This window comes from Indicator indicator, chromosome 1, assembly GCF_027791375.1.
Source record: "Indicator indicator isolate 239-I01 chromosome 1, UM_Iind_1.1, whole genome shotgun sequence".
Classification (NCBI taxonomy): Eukaryota; Metazoa; Chordata; class Aves; order Piciformes; family Indicatoridae; genus Indicator; species Indicator indicator.
Window position 1 is genome coordinate 73,775,239 of NC_072010.1, and position 26,907 is coordinate 73,802,145.

A 26,907-nucleotide genomic window follows, 5' to 3' on the forward strand; every position below is an offset into this window, starting at 1 on the left:
CAAAAAGAATTTGTAAGTATCCTGACTTTTAGTAGGGAATAGTAACTGGTTAGGAATGATGACATACCAAAATTCACTCTGCCCTTCATTTTTATAGTGACCATTTTGAAATAAGGAACACAGCACTTGGGAAGAGGAAGAGTGGAGATTACAGTGCAGTTACTTAGCTATTTTTTTTTTAATAGGGAAGGCAGCTCTTTCTTCAATGTGAAATTAAGATCTCTTTGTTCTTTCAAGATACATAGTATGCTTTTAATGACTAATTTAGGGTGAAGTCTTTGTGCCTGGTTTTTTTTTTTTCCCTCTACCCCCTGAAACATGGATATTACTGTCAAGGGGTTTTGTTTTTTGTTTTTTTTTTTTTTTTAACTGTTTTAGAGCAGACTAGTGCTTTGTGGAAGCAGCAGAACTCTAAAGCATTTTGGCTTTGTCTGAATGCATTTTATTAGAAATGTCTGCTAAATGTATTTTACATTTTAAAATACAATTGCTCTTTTATTGCTTATTAGGATAGCTTGATAGCTACTTTGCAATGGTACTGTATGTGTATAATATCATAAAGACTAATATATTGGGGTAGAAAGACTTCTGAAGTGTAGGGAATTTTATAGTACAAAGTAGAGAGTTGAACTAAGTCCAAATGAAAACTCGGTTTGAAGCATTGTTTTTTTTCTCTTATCCGAAACTGAATATGAATCTTCTTTATAGATTTGTTGGAACTACTTCAGTCATATTTCAAAAGTGCTTCAGTTCACTGGCTTAATGCCCTGTAAGAAAGGCACATTGTTGTTTTTAATGGAAATGCTAAAATTCTTACCTAAATTCCAAAACGGTGGATAATTTGGAACAGGTTTCATTATCCTGACTTCTCTTTAATGTCCTAAAATAATTTCACACTAGTTGTTTGCAAATGCTTCTTACTGTTGAACAACTTTTTAATGGACTTTAAAACTTACTACAGATTAACAAAATTATTAGCCTCTTTTCAAAAAGCGTTTTTACTTTCTGCCTCCTCATATCTTTCTCCTGTAGGCCACGCCCTGACAAGTGCACTAGAGAACACACTGTTCTACCCACCTCCTAGGATCACCCTGAAGTTGAAAATGCCCAAATCAGCACTAGGAGATTGCAAAAATAACTCACTGAAGCCTGGCAACAGACCACTTTCTCCTGACAACAGCAGCACTGTGTATAGCAAACGGAGCATGCCAATGTCAAAGGAGTCGTTCGAAATTAAAGCAAAATCTTACTCCAGGTATCAGCATGACAGCAGAAGTAATGGGCTGTTGGCAGGAATCGGCAAGCCTCGGAGTGAGGTGAAGGATTCTGGCCCCACACAGATGCCAGAGTTTTATCGGGGCCAGCCGTCTGGGAAGCCCTTAGCACTCCAGGCTGCTTTGCACGGACAGTCTTCCATTGGGAATGGGCGGATGCAGCAGGAGAACTTGAGGCTGGCGGCCAAATCCAATGGCCTGATGGGCAGGCCTGGAGACGTGAGCCAGAGAGACAGCTCCAGCCAGACGCCCTATGAACAAGAGTCTGTGCTCACAGCTCACTTGGCCAGCCAGAGCGGTTTCAGAAAATCCACCATAGAACATTTCAGCCGATCCTTTAAGGAGGCTACCAACAGTCTGGTGAGGACCACAGAAGATCTCCGATGCTGTGAAAAGCCAACAAGAAGACTTGCAGCAAAAGATCGCTTATGGAGCAAGCAGGCGCTTGAAGGTGCTCCTTACCAGGACAATGACGGGTACTGTCCTGATTTAGAGCTGAGTGACTCTGAAGCAGAAAGTGATGAAAACAAAGAGCAAGTGAGGTTAAGGCGAAGTAGCTCAGAGAGAGAAAGCCCAAGTAAGGAGTTTGGAAGAGATTGTCACAGTAGAAACAAAAAGAATATGGTTTCTCACAGTTCAGTACAAAGGTGATTAGAAGCCCCCACGGGGTTAACTCAGCCTTTGTGTTCTAGTGTACCAGTGCAAAGCTCAGCATCAAATGGTTCCAAAAAATAGTCCAGGACCTACGTTAGGAAGAGTTGCAGTAGGGGATGGGGGACAGGGAGAGAAATAAGAGCAGTTTCGTTCAACCGTGAATTGACTGGCAGTTTTCGCAGGGTTAACTCGAGGATTGCAAAGTCATGGAAATCTGTGTGTTCATGTTAGAAGGTAACATCTGGGAGAGCAAGAGGCAGTTAATATTTGTGTACGTTTGAGAAAATGCTTCCTCTTTGCTAGCTTATATGTGAGGCAACGTGTTCATGTTATGCCAGTTCTGGGGTGGTGGACAGGTATTAAAGAAGCCCTTGCATAGCTCTACTGTGTTGCAGGAGGACTGCAAATGGAGACACTGAAACTGCATTTTTACAGCACCTGCAGTATGGCTTTGATCCAGCAACACACTTCTGGATGTGTTAGGAAGTTAAGCACGTGGAAAAATCCTGATGGTTTCCCCCAGGAACATTTGTGCTCAGCTCTCTGAGCACATGCTGGCGTGCTCTGCTGGATCTGGCCCAAAGTGACTACTAAGTGATGATCCTCTTCTGCAGGAGGCTTTGAACTGCAGTGACATTTGCAGGCTCCTAGCAGAAGGTGGAAGCAGGAGTCACTGGCACTGCCAAACTCACTGACCTCTAGGCACGCCCCCCCTTGCCTGCTCTTGCTGAAGGTTGTGTTTCTTTTCACAATAACTTGCTTATTTTGTAAATATACAACTTCTAGTACTTCATTTTTTTAAAATCTCTGTACATAGTTGCTTGTTGTGGGATGCACTTGTAAATATTTTACCCAGCTAACAAGTACAGATGGCTAATTTTGTGGATAGTGTTTACAAAAGTAGATGTACTACTTCAAAGAAAAATGCTATTGACACTTAAATTTAGGCAATCACCGGTGATGCCAGGTTACTCTTGAAACATGTTCCATGTCCAGAGGTGTTCATACCTGGTATTTTTAAAATAAGCTGAATTAGAAATAATTTTATCTGAAATTTTTATGCAGGCACAAATTTTCAGCCCTAGTTGCCAGAATACAGGTGTAGAAGCCTTACTTCTGGCATTTAGGTCTGTAAAATTTTAGCCAGTCATCATTTGTAGTATGTTGAGGTTTTTTTCAATTGCTGAAAAAATCCATTGTTTTACTAAGCTGCTTTTTAACCTCTGGATCAGTTGCTGTTTCCCAAACTAACACTTTTTTGGTTAGGTCCTTTAAAATTAGCAATTGTTAAGTAGTGATTACATTTCAGCCAGTACTGAGGAAGTGAGAAGGGAAGGGAATCAATCTTCTTATGTTTGTTTCAATGACAGGGGATTTTTGTTTGAAGGCAAACAAACTTCTTGTTTTCCAGATGGCATTCTGTTGATCAACAAAGTCACTGCAACAGGTTTCTCTAAAATGCTGTAACCTTTCTTAAAAATGCAACATTCTCTGTCCCTGCATCGATGGCTGAAACGGGCTGTAGGTTGTACAGGGCACATCATGCAGCTCTTTCTGTTTGAGGGTTCTTTTATCTTGGAGCAAACTGAGTTCCCCACTTGGCATGAAGGTGACTGCAGAATCCAAACAACCATCTGTTTTTCTTCATTTATTTCTTAATTTATTGCTTTTAGCTTGGGAAATGGTAACGACGTTTTTAGATTCATTTTAAACTTTGAAATCCCCCTAGTTGCAATGGGACTAGCAGGTAAGGGGCTGGAGGACTTTACAGTAGTGAATTTTCTTTTTCTTTTTTTTTTTAATTTTTTTTTTAATATATATACTTGGCAATTCTGCTCTGTTTGCTCATGCATCTTAATTTTTTTTCCCCCCACTTCTTGATTTTTATGTATATTTGTGTAATTGATCTTTCTAGAGTTGTATCTTCAAAATTATTTCTTTTGGTGTAAATATGCAGTAGTGTTTTAGGTTTCCACATGTTTTTATTTTAATGGGCAATGCTTTGTGTTCTAAGCCATGGGTCATTCAGAATAACTAAACAAATGGCTGTTCATTTGTGTTCCAGTTCTGATTCTCTTAGTTCTCCTTCGATATTTATTACTAATCCTCTCTTGCTGGTCATGAAATTCTGTGAAGTTTGTGTTGGGAGCACTTACTTGAGAGGTCAGCAAAATGTTCATGTTGTTTTGTGGCCGGAAGCCTATGACAGAAGGGAGGAAAAATGGTGCTTCAGCAAAACTCAGTGTTTCTGCTCTTCTGGGGCTATTAATTCACTTGTTTCCAGGCTGGGCAATGGTTTTGCTAATTTTTACATTATTTTATAGATATATGAAGGAGCCCTTGGTTATGTAGTTCACAAGTATTGTCCCCAAAGTGCATTTGCTAGTTTTTATTGTGTGTTCGGTGGCTAACTGTTTGAAGTATTACCTCTTAAACTTATTTGTCAAAATTTTTTTTTGGTTCTGCATTTTGTTTTATATATATAAATATATATATATATTCAATTTTCCAAGATGGACTCAGTCTTTTTCAGATGTCCCCTTTTTACAAGTACTTTTTCATTAAATTATGAAACTGCTAACAGTATTTTCATTTGTTGTGATTTATTCAGGACTTTACCCTCCGTGTCTGGCAGGTTGTTAAACTCGTCAGCCTAACAGCAGTACCGTACCCATCAGGGATAGATTAATTGTGCGGAGCTGGCAATGCTTTTACAGGTCAAGTGTCAAGGAAAACCTTTCCCCTGTAGCCCCTCAAAAGAGTTGCTGAACGCTAATCCATATAGCGAATAATCCAAGCCTGGCTTTTTGTTTCTGCCCAGCTGAGCAAATGTAACAACCATTTGCTGTGCTGGTCTCACTTTTTACTGTATATGCTTCTGCCATAGGATGACTGTCTATCCCTGGTTGGACAAATTAAGTCGTAGAGGAAGATCCATAGGCAGGCCTTCTACTCTGCTTGTTGTACACTCGCTCACATGCACAAGTGAATATTTAACAGCCAGCTGTTGCCATGTCTGTGCACAGGACAAATCAATGCAAGCAAGTTGCCAGGCTGGTGTTTTACCAGTTTTGCGTGACCTATTGCTGTAGTTCCCCCTGTTATCACATGCTGGTGCTGCGACACACCTTGCTGGCAGAGAGGAGCTGCTCCCTGTGCCAGAGTAGGGGAGAAGGCAAAATAGAGGATGAAGGTCATAGAATCACAGAATGCCAGGTAGAAAGAGAGTTCAAGGATCATCTGGTCCAACCTTTCTTGGCAAAAGTACGGTCTAAATAAGATGGTCCAGGACCTTTTCTAGCTGAATCTCAACTCTCACCACTTTCCTGGGGAGATTATCCCAATGTCTGATTGTTCTTGTGAAAAATGTTCCTTTTGTGTCCAACTGGAATCTTCCCAAAAGTAATTTGTATCCATTATCCCTCATCTTTTCCATGTGACTCCTTGTAAAAAGGGAGTTTCTACCTTCTTTGTAGCCACCTGTTAAATACTGGAACATGGTGCTAAGGTCTCCCCTAAGCTTTCTTTTCTCAAGGCTGAGCAAACCCAGTTCTCTCAGCATTTCCTCTCATGGCTGGCTTTGCAGTCCTTTAATCACCTTTGTGGCCCTTCTCTGGAACCTCTTCAGCCTGTCAACAATTTTTTTTTTTTTTATATGGCAGGGACCAAAACTGAACATAGTATTCCAGATCTGGCCTTACAAGTGCTAAGTAGAGTGAAGTAATAACTACATTATCTCTGCTGGTGATGCCCTCAACCCAGCAACCTGTTGATGTTCTTTGCTGCAGCAGTACACTGTTCATTCATATCGAGTTTGTTTTCCATCAGGATCTCCAGGTCCTGTCCCACAATGCTGCTTTTACAGCCAGATAGATCCTAGGTTGTGCTGCACTCCTGGGTTATGTTCACCCTGCTGCAAGACCTTACACTTGTCCATGTTGAACTTCATCAAGTTCTTAACCCACTTTTCCAGCCTATCCAGGTCTTCCTGCAGGGTGGCTTTTCTGAAGTGTCTGCTTCCCCACTCGGTCTGATGTCATCAGAAAACTTCATCAGGATACAGTTGATGCTGTCATCCAAATTGCTTGTGAAGATACTTAATAGCATCAGGCCTGGTATTAGTCTCTAGGGAACCCCACTAGTGTGAGGTTGCTGGTTTGAAAAACAGACGTTTATCCTCCACCCTCTGGGTGCAGCCTGTCAGCCAGTCCCTCACCCATCGCATAGATGACTTGTGTAGACCATAGCATGTTTGTTTCTCCTGGAGCAGGCTCTGAGGAACTGTATCAAAAAACTGAGAGAAAGGAGGCAGATGTAGCTGCACAACCAATCCAACAGCATCGCTCCTACTCTGATCAGCTTGGTAGCTGGCAGCGCTCAAGAGGGACAGGGCATTTGCAGTCTGCAGGTTGGAGGCAGGAGTGGCCATCCTGCCTGAAGTGGTTCAGAGGCAGTGTGAGCCATGAGCTGAGTGGCCATGTCAGCGTGCTTGTGGCCTAGGGTGGGGGCAAGAGTAGTGAGCAGGTGGCCAGGAGCAGAGGTGGAGGTGTGTTGGGTGAAGTCACTTGACTGGAAAGAAATCGAAGGGAAAAGGCAGTAAAGGTGGATATAGAAAGAGAGGAGGAAGAAGCAACAAGTGATTGGATTGTCAGCTGTTTTTTCAGCACCAGGATTCCTCCTTCCCTAAAGGCTCTCTTGCAACATTTCCTTGTTGTGACTTTCTGACTGGCAGCCTCCCATCCCCTTTGCAAGTCCAATCTGCTTTTGGCTGGGATGTGGGGAAGACAGTACCAAGGAAGGAAATTTGTATCCCCATTATACTGGAAGCAGCTGCTGTTGGTTTGTAGAGTTTTGACCAATAAGTACGCATGGTTACTGAGGAACTGAGGCCAAGGTCTCACAAGCACTAGTAGGGACTGCGTGGTGATTTCCAGCACCATCATTTCTGCGTTTGTCTTTCTCCAAAGAGAAACGTTTCTTAGCTATAAACTGTGTATGTGATTTGTAGATTTTGTTCATTTGTTTGTTTGGGGTTTTTTGGGTTTCACCATGAATCCAAACTATAGAAGGAGGAATTACAAACATTGAATTCCTGAAAACAAGCTGGAGACGTTCACTTGGGTTTGATGTGGTACCTCACTGATGACTAGGCCCAGGGTCACTGGCTGTGTGCAAGCACATGATGTGCATCCAATACCTGGGAGGGATCAAGCATTCCCAAGTGTTCAAAGCCTGCCTCTGAGAGCTGCAGAGATAATCCCATGAAACCAGTCATTTTGATAGTTGTGAATTTTGATGATCCTGGTAGTTGTGGAGGTTTAACACTGCAGGGAATTGACACATCAACTGGGAAAACATGCTTTTGGTGTGAATTAATGAGCAAAAGGAATCTGCTTGCACAACCTGGGAGCTTGGCATGCCAGAGAAGGGCAGAGATGGAAAACAATGGAGTGCCTCAATGCAGCTTCTTTAGGAAGAAGTGAAGACTCACAGAGTTATAGGTTCATGAGAGATACGCCCTGCTACTGCTGAGCTTTTATGCCAGTTTCATGGCTGAACAGGCTTTTCCCTCTTCTGGTGCAATTCTGCAGCATCCCCTCTTGCAGGGACATAGCTGCTCCTGGGCTCCTCTCCTAACCAAGTCAGTGCATCTGTCAGCCGCTGGATTCCTGATGGGATGTGATGGAAGTGGATTAAAGTGGTTGCATGCACAGATTCCTGAAAGGAAATGTTATATAGCAGTTGGATGAGTTGTTTGAAAATAGCAGCTGTGCGTGCCTATTTCTGTTCCTCAAGTTAACCCTTTTGCAGATAGTTTGCATAAATTTATGTGACTATATTGTTGTGTAAGGAGAAGGAGCCTCAGATATTTGCCCATTAATTTCCCTGCCTCTGTGAGTAGAGCTTCCCAATACTCTTTCTCCACTAGGCTTCTTTTGGCTGAGACAATCTCCTGGATCCACATTGATTTGCCCTTTCTCTGGACCTCCTCTTTTGTTTCAGGCTGGGCAGACCTACCCTGCCTTCCCATTGCTTTCTCAGCAGCCCTGAGGCTGGCTATCTGCCTCACCTAGATTACCGTATCTGCAACATTGTTTTAAATCTCTGGGTAGGCTCTGTAATGACATCTTTGTTTCTTTTGACTTAATCCTCCTCATTTTTTTATGGTTTCTGTTGTTTTTCCCCAGGTGCTGTCCCACCCTTCCTCACCTCGGGGAAGAGCAGTGGGCAAGACAGACACAAAGTGTACTTTGACAGAGTTCCTCAGCAGGGCTGTGTTCTGCTGGCCAAATTGGTGGACCAGAAGAGCTTAAACCCTAGCACGATAGAAATGTGTGAAGAAAGAGGCATTCAAGAAATTTCCTGGTCATCTGAAAGTTCTTGAGCTTGTGACCCCCATCGTCTTATTTTCTGTGATCTTGGCAACCACAAGGAGTCCTCTGGAGTAGTACCTATAAAATGAAAATGTGTTACATGCCATTTGGAAAGATGGCTCTGGTTATACATTTGGAAGTGCAGGCCCTGGTGAGGGAATGAGGTATCAGAGGGAGGGGGAAGAAAAAAAGTCATTAAACTAGCCCACCCACTTCACCAGAAACTAGGCATGTGGTTTCACTCCTTTGTGGTTCTACCTCTCTTATCTCAGAAGGGTGGTGCTGAATAGTTTGGGAACCCCTGCCCTGGCATTTTAAGCTCCATTTGCATCCTGTTTGAGACCTGAGCAAAGTACTTCCCCTCTTTAAAACTGATGGCTCAGCCATTGTTCTGTTATCTCCTCTAAAACTGGGCTCCCCTCCGGTCTGATCATTCTTTCTACAACAATCTAGAAGTTTCTCCTGGCTTAAGGAAGTACAGATGCCAAGAGCTGGATAAGCCAGGTAAGGTGGATAGCCATAAGCAAGCTGTAGTTTACACTTGTTACAAATGGCTAATAAACGGTCTTCTCTCAAACTGGCTGAGTAAACGTGATGAATTAAGTTCAGGGTAGTTGCCTCAGACCTGTAGTTAATTTGAAGTTTGCTTCTGATTTGGGCCTGAAGAAGAGCTTGTGTGCCTGAAAGATGCAAACAGTGAAAGCACTGTTGGTAAATGAAAGATGCTGCCTGGATCCCTTGCACAGCCTCTGCTGTGGCTATAATTTTGCATCTGCCGTGGCACATATCAATGCTCGCTCTTTTATCCTGAATCAAGCAAAATGCAAATTCTGATCACATGGGGTGTAAAGAGCTGAAGAGTAAGGCATTAATTAAAAATGTCTTGGCCATGTTCCACTGAAGAACCCTTGCACTGAAGCACCCTGTTCCCTGTCTGAACTGAGTGCAGAGCAGAGGGCTGGAAAGGTACAGGCTGGACTTTGTGTGAGGCAGCTTAATGCGGCAGGAACTAGAATTTGTAGGTACTCCAGTGGCAAAGAAGTTGGAGGTCCACATGTGATGATGTGAGTGGTGTTGTGAAACACCTGAGAAGCTGTTTGTACTGGGAAGGGCCATATAACATGTCTGCTTATAGCACTGTGTTCTTAGGAATTAGATGCTTTTTCATGAGACTGTGGCCAGTATTTAAGAAATTATGCTGAAATTAGTCTGCATAATAAACTGTACTGAGTAGAGGGCACCATTGCTGGTTCTGTGAGAGAAACCAGTTTTTTAAGGCTGACTTCAATATGACTTCACAGTAGTTTGGTGCAATCCTTCTTAGAAAAGATTCCCCGTTTGAGATTCTTAGTCCACTTTGCATTGAATTCCATGGCAGCATGACCACAGTGGGTATTAGACTTGATGTAAGATAAATTAATCAATGGGCGTAAGCCTGCTGTTTAATGCCCTTGTGCATTGTCTCATTGTATCTCCCAATGAGACATTTGCAAAGCAGGGAAACTGTGTACTTTTGCAGATCTTCAAACTCTGTAAGTATTTAAATATATTACTGAGATCATCCACACTAGTAAACAGTTGAGGCTTCTCAGCAGTTTGATCTCTCTTGGACCTACTTGTTGCTTACTAACAAATAAAACCTTTATCCAGATATACAAGTCAATTCCAAGACCTATAATTGTCTGAGAGCAAGTGCATGGCAGGACAGACTCTTGCTTTCCAACCAGCTGATTTCAGTGACTGATTTTGCTCTTGCTTGGCAGGTTTTTTTTCTGCTTTGGTTTGTTCCCCCTATGCCTAAAATGCAGTATTACCTGCTAATGGTAAATTCCCTCGTGCTCATTGTGTTTGCCCTAATAGATGTAAGAGCAGGGCAAGCTTACAGGGAGGTAGGGGCTCTTTGGGCTCCAGTGCTCTTGGTGCAGTCCCTGGTCTCAGCTGCACTGTGCCCTGCTGTGGAGGAAGCCAGACAGACTCCCTCCTGCAGTGCCTGGAGGCAGCTGTAAGAAATAGACTTCTGATATAAGGCATTTGCACTTCGTATCAGGCCTACAAGCCTTCCTATCTTCAAGCAAAGGAGGAGGACTAACAGAAGTAAAGCACATAGACTAAAGGTGAAAGAAAAAAGACAAATATGGTTCTAAAGATGAAGAATTGACACGATCAGCCTCATAAAAGGAGGGAAGAACAACTGAAACCTTCCAGGAGCCAGCATAAGCAAAAAAAAAAAACCCTAAAACAACCAACCAACCAAACAAAAACTCACAACCACAATAGGTTTCTTTTTATAGCCCCTGAAATCATCATCATCCAGCCACCCCTTCTTGCTTACGGTCCTTACAGGTGAGGGGATTTTTTCCAGCTCTGTGGTACACTGGGGCATTCTCCAGAATTGCTGGATGCTTCCTGATTGATTGGTGAGAAGGGCTTGTGGTGGGCTCAGCAAAGCCTGCAGGCTGGTTGAGGGCTGTGACTTAACCTTGCAGGACCTCTTGTGCTGCAGATCTACTCTTTCTGCTCTTTGTGGTTAAGAACCCACTTCCCCTGCTCCCTGCAAAGCAGGAAAATTGTGCCATGTACCTGACCACATGCTGTGCTACCTATCTTCTTTGAGAGCAACAAAGGTACTGTGTGTGGCCCATCACTGATTTAGAGGCCACAAAAGTAACGTTTTGCCTGCAGTGCTACAACAGGAAGTTTTGATGGGGAAGCTGCCTTTGGCAGCTGTCGTTTCTGTGCTTTTCTTTCCCATGGTGAACCTATACTAGCAGAAGACCTCAGCTGACGCATGCTATGGAGCCAGCCCCCTGTGAATGCCTCCTTGCTCTGCCTTTCAGCAAGTCTGGATTAACCATTGCAGAAAAGACAAAAGTTTGGATACTGTACCATGTAACTAAAGATGCAAGTTCAAAGTATTTGAAGACCAGAGTTTGTGTTGTAACCTGGTGCTCACAGAAAGCAGTTAATTTTCTCCCAAGGCATGTGCCAACAGACAGCTTGTTTTGATGCCTCCAAACCATGCTGCAAATGTCTAAATCAGCAAGGAGCCAAGAGACTGGCCAGGTGGGTTGAGGGTGTTATCTCCTGCTGCTGAATTCAGTAAGCCACTGTGTATCCTGAACACCTTCATGCAGTGCAAGGACAATGAGAGCAGCAGATATGGCTGAGCTTTGTAAAAGCAATTCTTTTATTTGACTATACTTGATGAATGCTTTGCATAGATTTTTTTTTTTTTTTAAACCTCGAGACCTACTTTCCTTTTGTAACGTGTATGAGAAAAAGAGATTTCTGGAACTATTTATCTAGATGTTTGTTTTCTGTGTTGGCAGTCACTAATAATTTGTTTGCCTCAGCTCTGAGATGAAATCCTGCTGTTTGTACAACACCACAGTGGGGACAGAAAGAGAAAAGTCAGTGCTAAGCACTGAAGTAATGCTGTGCAAACCTGTGAAATAAAACCCTCAGGTAATGTAACAATAAGCTAATAAATACATTAGTAGTCCATTGGGAGAAGCCTCCATGAAACATATTGGTAAGGGCATGCAGCCCATTAACTTTCCAAGTATACAACCAAAATTTTAAAAAATTTAAAATTTTAAAATTTTTTAAAAATTTAAAATTTTTAAAAAAATTTAAAAAATTAAGTCTGGGGTAGGAGCATCTACTGTATGTATAGAGAAAAGCCAGTGAAAATGCTTGAGAGGTGGTAATTGCCAATAGGAAGATGTATGATTTGTAAGGAACACCTAAAAGCTGCAAGAAGAGCTGTGAGTGACCTCCCAGTAAAAGACCCCAGTGGGTGCTGTGCAGTCACTGGTGTGCAGCACTATGCCATGCCACTTGAATAAAGGGACTGTTTACAAGTGGCAGCTGGAAACGAGTTTGGCTAGACAAAAGGTGAGCAATCAAGTTAATCCTGGTTCTTAGGCTCTGTCAGTGAGCCAGATTGTGCCTACCTGGTATACCCTAGTTGCCAGGAGAAGATACATGAGACTGAAGTAGTTTTTCTATCACCGATCCCGACGAGGATGACCAAATCCATGTCAAAATGAGATCTGTCAGAGGCTGCTGAAGAGAAGAGCTGGCATTTACAAAGTGTCTTTTGCCTCACAGCTTCAGGCCTGGAAGCTATACCGTGGAGACAGGCAGTAGAAAACTGCAGAAGGAAATTTTGATGCTAGTCATTTGCCTTGTGCCTGTGGACGATTTTGAGGCTTTGCGGTTACAGGAGCGAAAGGAGAGCAGAGCACGCTCAAGGCCCAGCGTGTCTGGATAACCTTGTGTAACAGTGTTACCCATCACACCTTGGGAACTGTTGCAAAATCTGTGGAGAAAGAAGAGCTGGAAGTCAGGGCCAAGGGGCGGTGGATGCCTAAACCACAGTAAAGGGGAAGGCAGAAACCAGGCCCTTTGGACATCAGCCTCTCCAAGAAACCGAGAAACTTAGCTACTGCCGAGAGAAATCTCTTCTCCCCCTTCCCGGCAGCTCTTGGAAGGGGGAGCCGAGCTGTCCTAGCTCGAGCAGTCGCTGTTGTCTGTTGCCTGCGCTGGCTTCACGGTGCTACGCGGAGGGGATCCCAAACGGCCCGGCCTCCGCAGGGATGGGGGGAGGTGGCCGCTCCCCTCCTCCAACGCGAGACAGGCCGGTCCGGTGGGATGGGGGGGCCGCTCCTGGAGAGGACACCCAGGACCCGGCTGCCCCTCAGCCCGGCGGAACGTAGCCGCCTCCCCTTTCCCCTCCCCGCTATAAAAGTGGCGGCGGCGGCGGGCCAGGACCTTTGGCTGCGCTGCTGAAACAGGTAGGGCCGGCGGGGAGTGTATCGTTGCCGTTTTCTCTCGTATATGTGTGGTGCGCCTACATTTACTTTTCCCCCCTTTCTTTAGTTACTTCACATACAAAGGCACACATATTTCTTTCCCTCCTCCTCGGATTTGTCGCCCGGCATGACAGTAGGTCGGGCTGCGCACAGACCTGCGGGGTGCCCGGCGGCTTGCGCGCCGGGCTGGGCCGGGCCGGGCCGGGCCGGGCCGAGCCACGCTCCCTGCGGGCTTCGGCGGGAGGTGGTTGGACATGTGAGGGTCCTTCACTGGCACTGGTCTGGCAGTCGGAGCAAGGAGCACAAATGCAGCCCGTGAGCTGTGTAGTCTGTGCTCGGTACAGGTAAAACCCCTCGAGGCTGACCACGCGGCTCGAGCAGACGCAAATGCTGTTCTTCAGCACTCGGGGTTGGTTTTATACGTGCTGGCTCTGGACAGACACGGGTAAACCAGAATGATTTTCCCCACAGATATGTCATCCATTAAGACTGAGTGCATCACCAACGAGGGCAACAGGATTGGGGAGTCGCCCGTCTGGGACGAGAAAGAAAGCTCACTGCTGTATGTGGACATCACGGGTAGAAAAGTGTGTCGCTGGAGCTCTGTCAGCAAGCAAGTGCAGGCCATCTCTGTGGGTAAGGAGCCGCTCGAAAACCGCCTTCTCGAACCTGAAAGTTGTGCATTCTGACTTGGTACAGTGTCCTTGCCGAACACAGATAGGGCTCCTGTAGGTGATGCTGGACGGTGCTCATCTTCTGGTGGAAATAGACCTTTCCCTAAAGCCTGACCTTACTAGGCCAAAAAGGATACTGAGGCTTGTGCTGCACACGGAAACTAAATAACAGTGATTGGGCAGGCTGAGGACTTTTCTAGGGATTTTGTGCTATAGGATTACATTTGATCTACTACTCTTCCCTGTAAATTGTTCATAATCTGCTTTTTTCTGCTCCTTCTGTCTCAGAGGTAAGGGTCACCAAAACTCTCCTTCTCTGGTGGTATCTATCTGTGAGAGTTTCGTTACTGATTTGGATGAGTAGTGCCTGTAACATTTTCTTTACTAGAAAAAAAAAATCCCATAACGATTTAAAAAGTTATTTTTTAGGGTAACAGTGTTATTAGCTAGAGTATTAAGAGTTTTAAATATTTATTCCAGAAAGGAAAAGTTATGCTAACTCTCATAAATAAGGAGTTTCATATTTATTTCTGGATATGATACCATAAATATGTTTGTCTGAAGACAGCTCCTTAAATGGTTTAAGTACTAGAATATATTATTTTCTCAGGTTCAGTAACACTTGGTGAAAAATCACTTGCTTTCACCCACCTGTAAGCTGTTCACATTATTCACAATAAATTGATCTGTATTTGTCTGCTGTTCAAATTACTGTAGCTACCAGTTTTAAGATGAGAGAAGGCCTGATACTAATTTCGGAAACATTGCATCCCAAACCTATTTCCTTTATTTCCTCTTACCTTAGCTGAGGGAGCATGCTTCTCCCTGCTGCCCCTTCCAAACTCAGACCTGCTCTCAAAGTTATCATCTTTTACATGTGACCTCTCTGGAGATGTAGAAGGGATAGCTGCTCAAGTAGCTACTCCTTTTTCCCTTTGTTTCTTTTTTTTTTTCCCCCCTTCTGTTTTCCTTCTGTTTCCTATGTATAGTAATACAATAGTTACAATTTATAGCTGTGCCTTTGGGAACACCATGATTAAAACACCAAAAAAATCCTAAACAACCAAAGAGTGAGTACCATGTGATTAAAATAGCAGGTCGATGTCCAAAGTGAAACTGAGAGAGAAGTTACTCATTACTGAAGCTTACAGAGAATTACAACATCCCCATGCTTGGCGACAACTTCAAATGCACTTTTCAGCTCCACAGGGAAAACACCATTACACACATAACCATGCCCAGGGGGGAGACCTTGTGGTTAGTTTTCTGTTTGGCATAAAATCGTGTTGTAAATAAATGAGTTCTTGTGGATGCTGCTTAGCAAAGCCCTCCTGGATGGCTGCAGACTGAGCTGGGCACAAGGGCCAATATGTTCACTTACACTGTGTCTATGCAGTGAACAGCACAGTGGCTGTGTCCTTCTCACTAATCTGATACACCCTTTCTCGCTGGGATGCACTGTTGGGAAGATGTAGGTAATTAGTCCTGTGTGTGTTAAATACTCTCCCAGACTTTATTGCCCTGTTTAAAGTTATTATTTCTTATATTGCATCTGTTTTTAGGCTTTTACTAAAATGTTATCTTCACATTCATTTATCTAATTTTGTTGTTGTTGGTTTTGGTTTGTTTGTTTCATTAATTCCTTTATAAGAACCTGCAGTTGAGGATTTGCTGCTTAATAGGTCAAATTAGTGTAAATTAATCACGGAGGACTTCCTAATCTTTTTGGAAAGCTCTTGCTACTCTTTGATATATGTTTTTGGTATTGCAAGAAGCATGTCTGAACTATATGACAGAGCGTGGTGTAGGGAGGTGGCTCTCCTGCCTAGTGTGACATGTCCCAGGGCAGAGATACTTTCTGCCAGCATAAGTTATGACTTACCAGCCATGTAGGGCTGATTTACCCGGGAGCTCTGTGCTGAACAAACACAGTTGCTGCATAGCAATTGATTTTTCCCTTGGTGTTGGGTGGGGGGAAAACCCACACAACAACCTGCTGTAAAAAAAGCATCTATCAGAACCAGGTGCTACTAATAATTATCACTCCTAGATGCAGTGGTAATATTCAAATTCCCTGAGATTATGTGGCTGGGACTTGATGATCTTAGATCTCTTTTCCAACTTTCATGATTCTGTATGTCCCAAACTGGTGATTTTCTTTGTAGCAACTTTCTGTATGCATTAAGTATGCTCTCTTTGCATGAAAGAATCTATTTCTATATATTTAAATATCAGTTTTATTAGTGGAAAATTAGGTTATTTCTCTTGCCTGTGATTTCACTGAATTCAATATGACTACTTGCATGTATAAAGTAGGCAGAAAAGAAATTGCTCCATAGCACATCCCTCTTTTTCATTTCAACCTTTTTCTAGATGCTACTGTGAGCTCTGTGGCTCTCCGGAAATCTGGCGATTATGTCATCACCCTAGGAACCAAGTTTGCCACTTTGAAATGGAAAGAGCAGGTGGTAAGCACCATTACTCAAGTGGACAAAGACAAACCAAACACCCGATTCAATGATGGTAAAGTGGATCCTGCAGGGAGGTATTTCGCAGGTACGTTGCAGGTAGTTCTTTCCTTCTGCTCCTCTGTGAGGTTTTGTGGGAAGTTAAATGCTGACCACATCTTTCTTAATATTTGAGTGACTGAATAAAACATTTAGCAGAAATCAGCTGCATACTGATTCTGCCACAGTTCAACAAAAAAACAAAACCCAAAGACTGTGTTTTGTCATTTTCTGCTGTGTAAACACTTTTTAAATCTACTTTTCTCTTTTCCTTTTAACTGTTTCTTCCGTAATTTTCTGAAGCCTCTACACTGCTCCTGTCCGCACACATGGACAGCGTGGTCATCATCACAGCAAGTGTCTAGCACCAAACCTAGGGAAGAGCCTGTTCACTCTGAACCTGATTTCTCCCCCTTGTCTCTGCACAGGTACCATGGGTGAGGAGATTCAGCCTGCTGTGGTGGAAAGAAAGCAGGGTGCTCTGTACACACTCTTCTCTGATCACTCGGTAGTAAAGCACTTTGATCAGGTGGACATTTCTAATGGGCTGGACTGGTCACTGGATCATAAAACCTTCTTTTACGTTGACAGTTTGTCATACTCGGTGGATGCCTTTGATTATGACCTTCAAACTGGAAAAATTGGTATGAATTGTTGTATTCTAAAACATTCTGTTGTGCCTAAAGATTGTGACATTTGTTTCTCTTCTGGTTATTATGCACAGATAATCAGAGCTTTGGGAGCATTTCTTCAGAACTTCTTTAGAAAAAACCAGAAGCCATGTTAACATCCATGTGCACCCATGTAGGTGCCTAGCTCAAACTAGTCAGAGGTTGTTGTTAATATTATAAAGTATTTAAATTGAGTGCCAGAATTTGAACAGTACTGGAAACTACTGTTGCTAAACAGATTATATCTGATCTTCCTGTGTAAAAAGGGCAAAACATTTCTTGTATGGCTAGATTTCTGTAGCTGTGTGCTTCTTATTACTGACAGCGTAGGCAAAGTAACAGGAATCTTGTAGTCTTGTGCAAAACTTTGGCTAGCTTATCTAGATTTTTCACCATCTTGGTTTTTAAAACAGAAGCTCCTAGATGAAGATTGCGCAGATAGAACTAAGCAACAACTGAAAAACAGTAACTCAAAACTACTTCCTTTATTTATTTTAACAAAACAAAACAACCCCTTAAGGGCTTCTACAATCCTGGGTAAAAAAAAAAAAAAATTCCAGTGACTTGGACTGGTAACTTGCTTTTGAGTACACAGAGTGCACTATTTTGCCTTGAAATAACCACGTAGATTTGATACTTAATTTTTCAAACAGTGAATTTTAGGTGCAGCATCTTGTCTCAGTGTCTCTCTGCCATAGCTTACAACTGAATTTTTCTTCAGGAGATAGGGTGGTCCTCTCTCCTCTCTCTCTCCTGCACTTGCTCACTCTCTTTCTGTGGGCAATATGACAGGCCCCAGGAGCAGAAAGGAAACACATTACAAATATTGCTACAGATGAGGAACATTAAAGTTGTCAGAGTATAAAATAAATAATGTTAGAAAGTTGGTTTTAACTTCCTCTAATAACAGTTGATAAAAGTTCAGATAGAGTTATTTGTTTTAAGGCTGACAGTATGTCTTTGAAGTTGATGCTTTTTCTAATTCTGTGTTTATATAAACCCTCAGTTTATATATCTGAAGGTCAGTTTTGTGTTGGAACAGTGATTACTGGCATGTTCCAGCAATCTGTTTAAAAACTCTTCAGTTCTCTGTCTGGAAGTTTGAAATAACGTGCACCAAATGGGTCAGGCTGCAGCCTCTGTTCTGACTCCATGCTTGGAATAATCCAGATTGCTTTTAGAATAAATAATTAATTTTCTGAATATATATGACATTAATTTATTCAGCTATTCATCTAATACAGAAAGTAGGGAGCATGAGTGGTGCAGTACAAAAGAACACCAGAAAAAAGGATTATACTTTCAATGGGTAGAAACTGATCCATAAGCTTTCACACTGAGAAACAACTGTCTCAGGAAAGAACCAGGGCAGCAGACATGATTTATTTCTTTCACATGAAAAAAACCTCAGGACTTCAGCACAGCTTTTGAAAATAATTGTACAAATAATTCCGCTGGGCTGTGACTAATAAGAATTTTCATAATTGTTTCACTCAGTTTTGTTGTGATTTTCCTACCCTGCAGGCAATCGCAGAAGTATGTACAAACTGGAAAAAGAGGAGAGCATTCCTGATGGGATGTGCATCGATACCGAAGGCAAACTCTGGGTAGCTTGTTACGATGGTGGGAGAGTGATTCGTCTTGACCCTGAGACAGGTAAGTCTTTGCAAAGGGTAGACTGGAATTCTGTGTTTCACCAAAAAATAATAAAAAAAAGAAAATCGACAAAGGCAGAGAATGGGAGATGGCTTTTTTCCCCCCACAGAAATGGTACATAGAACCATAGAATCAGTCAGGGTTGGAAGGGACCACAAGGATCATCTAGTTCCAACCCCCCTGCCATGGGCAGGGACACCTCACACTACATCAGGCTGGCCAGAGCCTCATCCAGCCTGGCCTTAAACACCTCCAGGGATGGGGCCTCAACCACCTCCCTGGACAACCCATTCCAGGCTCTCACCACTCTCATGGTGAAGAACTTCTTCCTCACGTCCAGTCTGAATCTCCCCACTTCCACCTTTATTCCATTCCCCCTAGTCCTATCACTACCTGATATCCTAAAAAGTCCCTCCCCAGCTTTCTTGTAGGCCCCGTTCAGATACTGGAAGACCACAATAAGGTCACCTTGGAGCCTTCTCCTCTCCAGACTGAACAGCCCCAACTCTTTCAGTCTGTCCTCATAGGAGAGGTGCTCCAGCCCTCTGATCATCCTCGTGGCTCTTTAAAATACTGCTTGTTTTGTTTTGTTTAACAGTTACATGTCCCTACTCTTAAAGCTGGCTTTGTAAATAAGTTTCCTTTACTCTCAGCCCCTGTTACACTGGAAAAGGTAAAGCTGCTGAGGAGATTACCATTATACTTGTGAATTCTTTGAGTTAGCATCCTCTTGCCTCCTCCAAACTTAAGATCAGTGTTTACAGAATTGATTAATGATGTGGAGGAAAATTAATAAGCCATGAAATAGCAAAGATGACTTAAGCCATAGTGTATTGTGCTGGGCAGCAAACTGAGGTTAATACAAATCCCACATGACACTGATGCCAGCAACATTTTAGTTATTATTGAGAATTATTTAAACAATAAATTTTGCAACTGAAAAAAATATTTAATGAATTCCACAGCATTTTATTACCCCCACAGTAATGTCTTGGATGTGCCCATTGTCTAAGCCTGTCGTTCATTGCTAATCTCATCTGGACTTTGGTGGCTTGCCAGGCGTGATTTACTCTGGGTAAAAAAAAAAAAAACAAACATTTGAAGCACTTTTGGAGTACTGAACCACAAGGAGCCAGAAGATGAGAATGGGAGAGTGGTTTTGGCAGACCCCAGACAGCACAGGTTTGCATAGTGCAGCATAGGAGCAACTGCACTGGATTGCATCTGAGGTAGCTTGAAGCCTGGTCTAACCCTAATAGAAATCTTGGGGTTTTGTGATACTTCATGTTCAGGGATGCCAGCATCCTTTGTCATGTCCTTCCTTTGGAATGCACAGTAGATACTGGCACACATGTGCACTAAATGGGTCAGGCTACAGCCTCTGTTCTGACTCCATCAGAATTTCTTACTTGAGGCTCAAGCTGTGATTTTCCTTTTCAATTTGTTCCTGTACAAGGTCTTGCCAACCTGTGGGACTTCCTCCTGTCTGCACCTCAACCCTAGGAGGATGAAGGTGCATCTGGGAGATTACAGGAGTTCTGGAATCTATCTCTGGTCCCACATCCTTGCCTTTGGTGGGCAAGCACTGCTTTGGTGGGCAAGAGCACTCCTTGGTGACATCCACTAGCCTTTTGAATACCTTCCTGGAGCAGCGGACTCTACCATTTTTCCTCTCTGATTCACTTTTTCTACCTTTTTCCTCCCTGGCCTTCATCTGCTTTCTTGTTTTTTCACTTGTTTTCCCTTTCTTCCTCCTTTTTGGAAGTGTTTTCTTGAGAGAAAGGTAAAGGGAATTAGTGTCTGTAAGCAGATGCACAGGGAGACTAGGAATATTGATAGCAGAGTACATACACCTAATGAACTCTGTCTCTCAACAATGCTCAGATTAGGGTCTTTCAGACTTGGATGTGATTTTGATGCATCAGTAGGTGCCAGTCGATTTATCTTCTGTGAAACTTTTTTGTTTCCCCTTACTCACATAAAACTGCAGTGAACAGTAGCAAGAAGTTTTGCAATTTAACTGTTCATGTCAAAAAAGAGTCACCTTCTTCATGAGTATCTGCTTACCTGCCCTTTCTGCACTATCATTTTAAAGTAATATCTAAAATTTGTGATTTGCTGACTTTTGAGTGACTAATCATTTAGGGAGCTGACCCAGACAGGTTTGAAGAGAACTCCATGAAAGCCTACCTTGTAATGCACAAGTATCTATGAACTGTGGCTTGACCAGACGGTCAGCCATTTGCAGATAAATCCACAGATAACAAGCTCATCTAAAGCATGTGAGGGACTTTCAGGTTTCCTGGATAGCAAAACTTGGGCTGCTTTTTTAAGGGCATGGGTGACAAAACTTGTTTGTTTGGCATCTTTTCTAAGTTGAGGGGTTTGAGGTTCAGGGTGAAACAGCTTTTCAGATCTAGGCTTCTTTAGCCTAGATAGCTGCTGCCTTTAGCTTTAGGATGTGCTGCAGGGAAAGGCTATTTGACTGATCTCATTAGATTTGCAAAGGACTCAAAAGAGGTGTCTACCTCTTATGTTGCCAAGTCTTGGCATACCTTCCAGTTGCTTAGTGACCTGCTAGTTTTATGCAATCATGAGTTTTAATTAGGAAGGAAATATTTCACAGTTCTTCCAAATGAAGGTATTTTTATGTCATAGAATCATAGAATTGTTAGGGTTGGATTGTGTAAGGTCTAAAAGAATTTGTCTCATCTATAGATACCAACCATGGATGAATAGAGCATCAAGGTGCATTTCCAGGGAGACATTGATCATCTGAGAACTTTGTAAACAATATCTTCCAGCCCGTTATCTGCTGAGAGCACTCTGCAAGTATTGTCAGTGTCTCTCCCTTTGTCTTTGAGGTTCATGCCTTTTCTCCTACAGTGTGTGGTTTTTCCCTTTGAATGTCCCTTCCATGCATTTTCTCTCAGGCTTGGTATCAGCCAGTTTCTAGGGTGGCCTCTGAAGTATTTTATAAACGTCCATGTAAACCATGTAATCTTCCACTGCCAGCTGACTGCTTAACAACAAGGTGTTGCTAGAGCAAGTTGACAGGAACATTGCCTTGGAACTCATGTCAGTCTGTGTCACTTCCAGGCAGCAATCCAGATCTGGGCCCCTCAGTTCAAGAAGGACAGGGAACTGCTTGCAAGAGTCCAGCACAGAGCCACAAAGGTGGTTAAGGGAGTGGAATATCTACCTTATGAGGAAAGGCTGAGGCATCTCTTTAGCTTGGAGGAGACTGAGGGGTGACCTCATTAATGTTTATAAATATGTGAAGGGTGAGTGTCAGTGATGTCCAATGACAGGACAAGGGGCAGTGGGTGCAGGCTGGACCATAGGAGGTTCTACATAAACATAAAGAAAAACTTTTTCATTGTGAGGGTGACAGAACACTGGACCAGGCTGCCAAGAGAAGTTGTAGAGTCTCCTTCTCTGGAGACATTCAAAACCCACCTGGATGGTTCCTGTGTGACCTGTGATCCTGCTCTGGCAGGGTGGGTAGACTAGATGATCTTTTGAGGTCCCTTCCAACCGATAACGTTCAGTGATTCTGTTATTCTATGTGATCAGACAGGTCTTCCTTCCCAGTTTTTTAGACACTTTGAAAAATATGGGGCAAACCTCCAGTTAATCAGATGAGCAAATAACCTCTGACAACATAAACACTGTCACACCAGGTTTGATTTTCTTTTTTTCCTTTTCTTTTTTTTTTTTTTTTTTTACTTCAGCCATTGTGGGTCAAAATGTCTGCCAAATAAGCTTATTATACAGCATCAGGAATCTCAGAGTCCTCAAACTTTCCAGGCTATTACATACAAGAGGATCTTTCACCACTGCTCACTCGCTGTTTTCTTTTATTTATTTTGCGATTACAAGAGAGTTTAAAAGTATCCAGCCCTCATGTCATAGTTGTCAGTAAAGCAAAGACAATTCTACTCATCCCTCTCAGACCTGTCTGCTGGCTACATGCATGCTAGCAAGTAAAACGGATCAGCAAGTAAAATGGATTAGACAACATCCTTTAGTCCTCTACCATATCGTAGCTCATTTTGCACAGCCAGACTGTCTTCCCGCACTAAAGCTGAGGCCAAACTATCATTTGAGGTGCAGCATACCCAAGTAGATGGGCCAAAATTGGGCCAGGACTGCACCAACAGCTTAATAATGTGGCCCTGCTTTTACTTGTGTTTACGACCCGCTTAGTGTTATGGTACAGGTGAAGCTGATTGGCCTGTGCTTTGGGCAATTCACTGCAGTGCTGCGATGCCATTGCAAGGGACCAAGGTACAGTTGTTGAGTGAGGCAAAAGGTTTTAAAGACAGGTGCTTGCTTTGATGAGCACCTCCTGGGAAAAGGGGCTCATACAATATTTCTTATATAATGTCTGAAGTTAACCAAAAACTTCTCACAGATGTTAAGTGGGCCAAAATTTCCACTTTTTTTTTTTTCCTTTTCTCCTTGTAGGGTTTCCAACATCAAAGTTCTCTCCTGCCTATTTCAGCACATTGCTAAACAGTTAGTTCCCATAAAGAAACCAAGCCCTTAACATGAGTAGTGGGAGGGGGGGCCTGGAAGTGACAGTCTGGTGGCTCTGAGCAACCTGATCTAGTGTGAGGTGTCCCTGCCCATGGCAGGGGGGTTGGAACTAGATGATCCTTGAGGTCCCTTCCAACCTTAACAATTCTATGATTTTATGTTTTGTAAGAAGATTTATGTGCTTTAGCGTGTTTCTAGCAAGAGAAATTCAGTTGTAGGTAAATAAAATAAGCCTGAGGAGTACAAGCATTTATTGCCCATAATTAGGAGGAACTTCAGAAAAATCTGCTGTAAAGTGTCTTAACAGCCTTCTGGTAAAGGCTGGAGGCAGGCAGTCTGTTGACTGGCATTATGATGGTCTTTGTTGGTATAATAAATACATAATAACATTTGTGGTAGTGCTAGTTTCTTGTAAATGTCAGACATGTCTTGTGATCCCTATTTTATGCAAGCTTGATTTGAAAGGTTATTGAAGTTTCAGGAAAAACTTCTAGGAATCAAATCTTCCTTGGCTGCAGGCAGTTGAGGTGTAGCACGAGGTACGCCTCTGTAGACCTGCATGAGGTCTGCTTGCTTCAGGCTTTCTTTGTAGTTAGAAGTGGGAAAGTCAGCACATCCAGGGCATGATTCATGTGACCTATTTTAGTGAGGAATTGTTTCCCATTTCCATTGACTGCATGGGCAGCTTAGATGATGAGCTCAGATATGAATGTCTGTGCTGTGGATGTTAGCATTTAATTAGAGGACAGGCTGGGATTAGGAGCAGGATTTGTTTGTGACGGTAAGTGAAATGATACATTGTCAGCAATGTGGTTTACAGAAATCTAATTTCTCCCTGTCATGGTGCTCATCACTGTGCTGGAAGTCAGCATGGGACTTCCCCCCTGCCCTGGTACCTGCTTTTGTGAAACACCTGGTTCCATGCTGGTTATTCCCAATAATTTGTTTACATTTCTTGTCATAAGCAGACAAACAACATACATATGCAGGCAACAGCATACATGCTTTTTTTCCAGGGAAAAGGCTCCAGACTGTGAAACTTCCTGTTGACAAGACAACTTCTTGCTGTTTTGGAGGAAAGGATTATTCAGAAATGTATGTGACCTCTGCCAGTGATGGGATGGATAAAGAACATCTTGCAAGGCAGCCGCAGGCTGGCAGGATTTTTAAGGTGAATAATACTTTTTCCTGTCACTTCAGAAGGCTGTTTTTTTCTCTCCTGCATTTTTCAGGTAGTAAACCATTTGGAGTGGTGGGAAGAAGGAAAAGGGTTAGAACAGCAGTAAAATATGTTAAGTAATTTTTTTTTGGTGCCTGTTGCAGGACAAAAAATGTTAAACAGACTTTAAGATTTGAAAATACTTCTGGGTTTAAAATTTGTAACAATCCTGATACTTAAAATTTTCTGTGCTCCTCCCAACAGAGTTTAAGTTTTCTATTTATTATGGAAAGTATGTGTAAATACTTCTGTGACTCAATCTATGGCAGATAAAAACATCCACTTTTATTTGCTTTCTGGTTAGTCAGTTGTAACTAAATTATCTCTTGAAAATATGTTACCTTGGGATTTTTAATACGGCCCTGCACTTCTGTATGTGTGCATACTGAAAGCTACATTGTGAACTCCAAAACTAAGGCTTAGTGGTATCTGAGAAGAGGCTTTTGGGGAATAGATTCTGGCCTGCAATGACTGAGCTTTAGAGAAAGAGCATAGGTTGAAGTTCCTGGCTGTGATGAGCTGCTGTGTGCAAAATGTAATAGAATGTCAAGTTGGAGGACAGTCCTTTTCTAAATTAAAGCATGTCTAGATGTGAAAGAAAAGCATCTATTTGATAGTGGTGAATTATTGCACTATTTTTTTTTCTCTCTGTTTTAATAGATAACAGGGCTGGGGGTGAAAGGAGTCCCACCGTATCCATTTGCAGGTTAAGTGTACGCTCTTCAGAATGGATTAGAGAGAACTGATGGAAGCAAGACAAGTCAGAAGATCTTATTCTGGTGTTCAGCATCTTTAGCTTAGAAATCGTAACACAATTATCTCATCAGGAAAGGATCAAAAACTCCTGAAATACATGGAATGCTTTTTAAACTGATGTATTTTTTCCTCTTTAAATTCTAGTATTTTAAATATTGATAGTGCGTTTTTCTGCTGTGCTAAAAAGATTCTCATCCTAAGAAACTAATTAAATTGCTTTTGTGATTAAATAATGTTTTAATATCTCTTCTCTTTTTCTTTATTATCCCATCTTATTGGCAGTTTATGCTGTATTGATTAGATTATTTGTACTGTCTCTTTTTACATATTTTCAAAGTTCCTTATAAAATATCCATTTGTGGGCTTACTGCTGCTGTAACTGGAACTTCATTTGTTCCATGGTGTTCTCAGCACCAGACAGAAATGGGTTCAGGAGCTGGATTCTGGAACTGGATTCAGGAAGCCATGGACTTGGAGTGAATGTAGAACAGACAGAGTCCTCTCCAGATGCTAGCCGTAGAATCATTCAGGTTGGAAAAGACCTTCAGGATTGTTGAGTCCAACTGTTAACCTTACTCCTCCAAGTTCACCACTAAGCCATATCCCAAGGCACCGCATCTACGCAGCTTTTAAACATGTTCAGGGGTTGTGACTCAACCACCTCCCTGGGCAGCCTGTTCCAATGCCTGACAACTTCCAGTGAAAAAATTTTTCCTAATGTCCAGCCTAAACCTCCCCAGGTGCAGTTTGAGGCCATTCCTTCTTCTATCACTCTGGGAGAAGACACCAACACCTACTTCATGACAGCCTCCTCTCAGGTAGCTGTAGAGTGTGATAAGGTCTGCCCTCAGCTTCCTTTTCTCCAGACTAAACAATCCCAGTTCCCTCAGCTGCTCCTCATAAGACTTGTGCTCTATGCCCTTTACGAGCTTAGCTGTTCTTCTCTCTAGCATCTCAGTGTCTTTCTTGTATTGAGGTGCCCAGAACCAAGCACGGTACTCAAGGTGTAGCCTCACTAATGCAGAATACAGAGGGATGATCACCTCCCTATTCCTGCTTGCCACACTAGCTCTAATACAAGCCAGGATGCTGCTGAAGAAGCGAGCTTAATTCTCATGATCCCTCAGCTCTATACTGAATGTGACACGTATGGAGTACAATACCTTGCTGGTCAGTTTAGGGTCATCATTAGGGAAATGTCTTCTCCTCTCTGCAGGTGCAGCATTTTACTCTGCAGCCCCCAGGTACACAAGATTTAACAGTGACTTTGGTCTGCATTCCAGTCCTTGGCACTAACTAGAAACATTATGCACTATCACTGCTAGAAGCAGACTATGTCTGCAAAAACCTGCCATCGAGTTCAGAAAGTGGAGTTATTTAGAAGGGTTATCTGAGAAGTAAAATCACTGAAATAATTAGTTCTGCTATAACTCAAACCAGGACATGGACCTTCTTGGCTATTTGTATTTAAAAGAAAGCACAACCTGAACATATCTCCTGCTGAACCACACTGCCCTAGAGCAGCCAGGGAGGCAAGAGGGGCTCACACGCCCAAGAGGCCACTTCTGTGAATATGCAGGAAAGGGAAATTTTATTGTCATTTCTTCATAGCACCTGTTGTAAGTGGCAAGATTTCTCACTGGACTGCTTTTTTGCTGGGAACTTCTGGCTCATATGTGCTAAAACAATGGTGTGGTAGCTCAGTTGGTTTTTAAAATGCAGATTTTTCTCTTGGCATGTTGCTTGCTCCTGTGTTTGTGCAC

General features: G+C 42.7%; 2 protein-coding genes across 3 annotated transcripts in view; both read left to right on the plus strand.

Annotated features, from left to right (window-relative positions):
* Positions 1-1,925, plus strand: part of JADE3 (jade family PHD finger 3) — a 31,368-nt gene extending 29,443 nt beyond the window's left edge. Inside the window, exon 10 of the mRNA XM_054383400.1 lies at positions 1,033-1,925. Coding sequence (XP_054239375.1) covers positions 1,033-1,925 — 893 coding nt within the window. The remainder of the gene's footprint in view (positions 1-1,032) is intronic.
* An 11,658-nt stretch (positions 1,926-13,583) lies between these two features.
* LOC128967538 (regucalcin) lies at positions 13,584-25,211 on the plus strand. Of its 2 annotated transcripts, XM_054381699.1 has the most exons (6): positions 13,584-13,755; positions 16,167-16,349; positions 16,729-16,944; positions 18,496-18,627; positions 24,186-24,340; positions 25,049-25,211. In XM_054381699.1, the coding sequence occupies exons 1-6, from the start codon at positions 13,593-13,595 to the stop codon at positions 25,097-25,099; spliced, it is 900 nt and encodes a 299-aa protein (XP_054237674.1). In that variant the 5' UTR covers positions 13,584-13,592; the 3' UTR covers positions 25,100-25,211. The 2 variants fall into 2 exon arrangements, with proteins under 2 accessions (XP_054237674.1, XP_054237666.1); XM_054381691.1 differs by lacking the exon at positions 16,729-16,944 and having other exon boundaries at positions 13,593-13,755.
* The last annotated feature ends 1,696 nt before the right edge of the window (positions 25,212-26,907 follow it).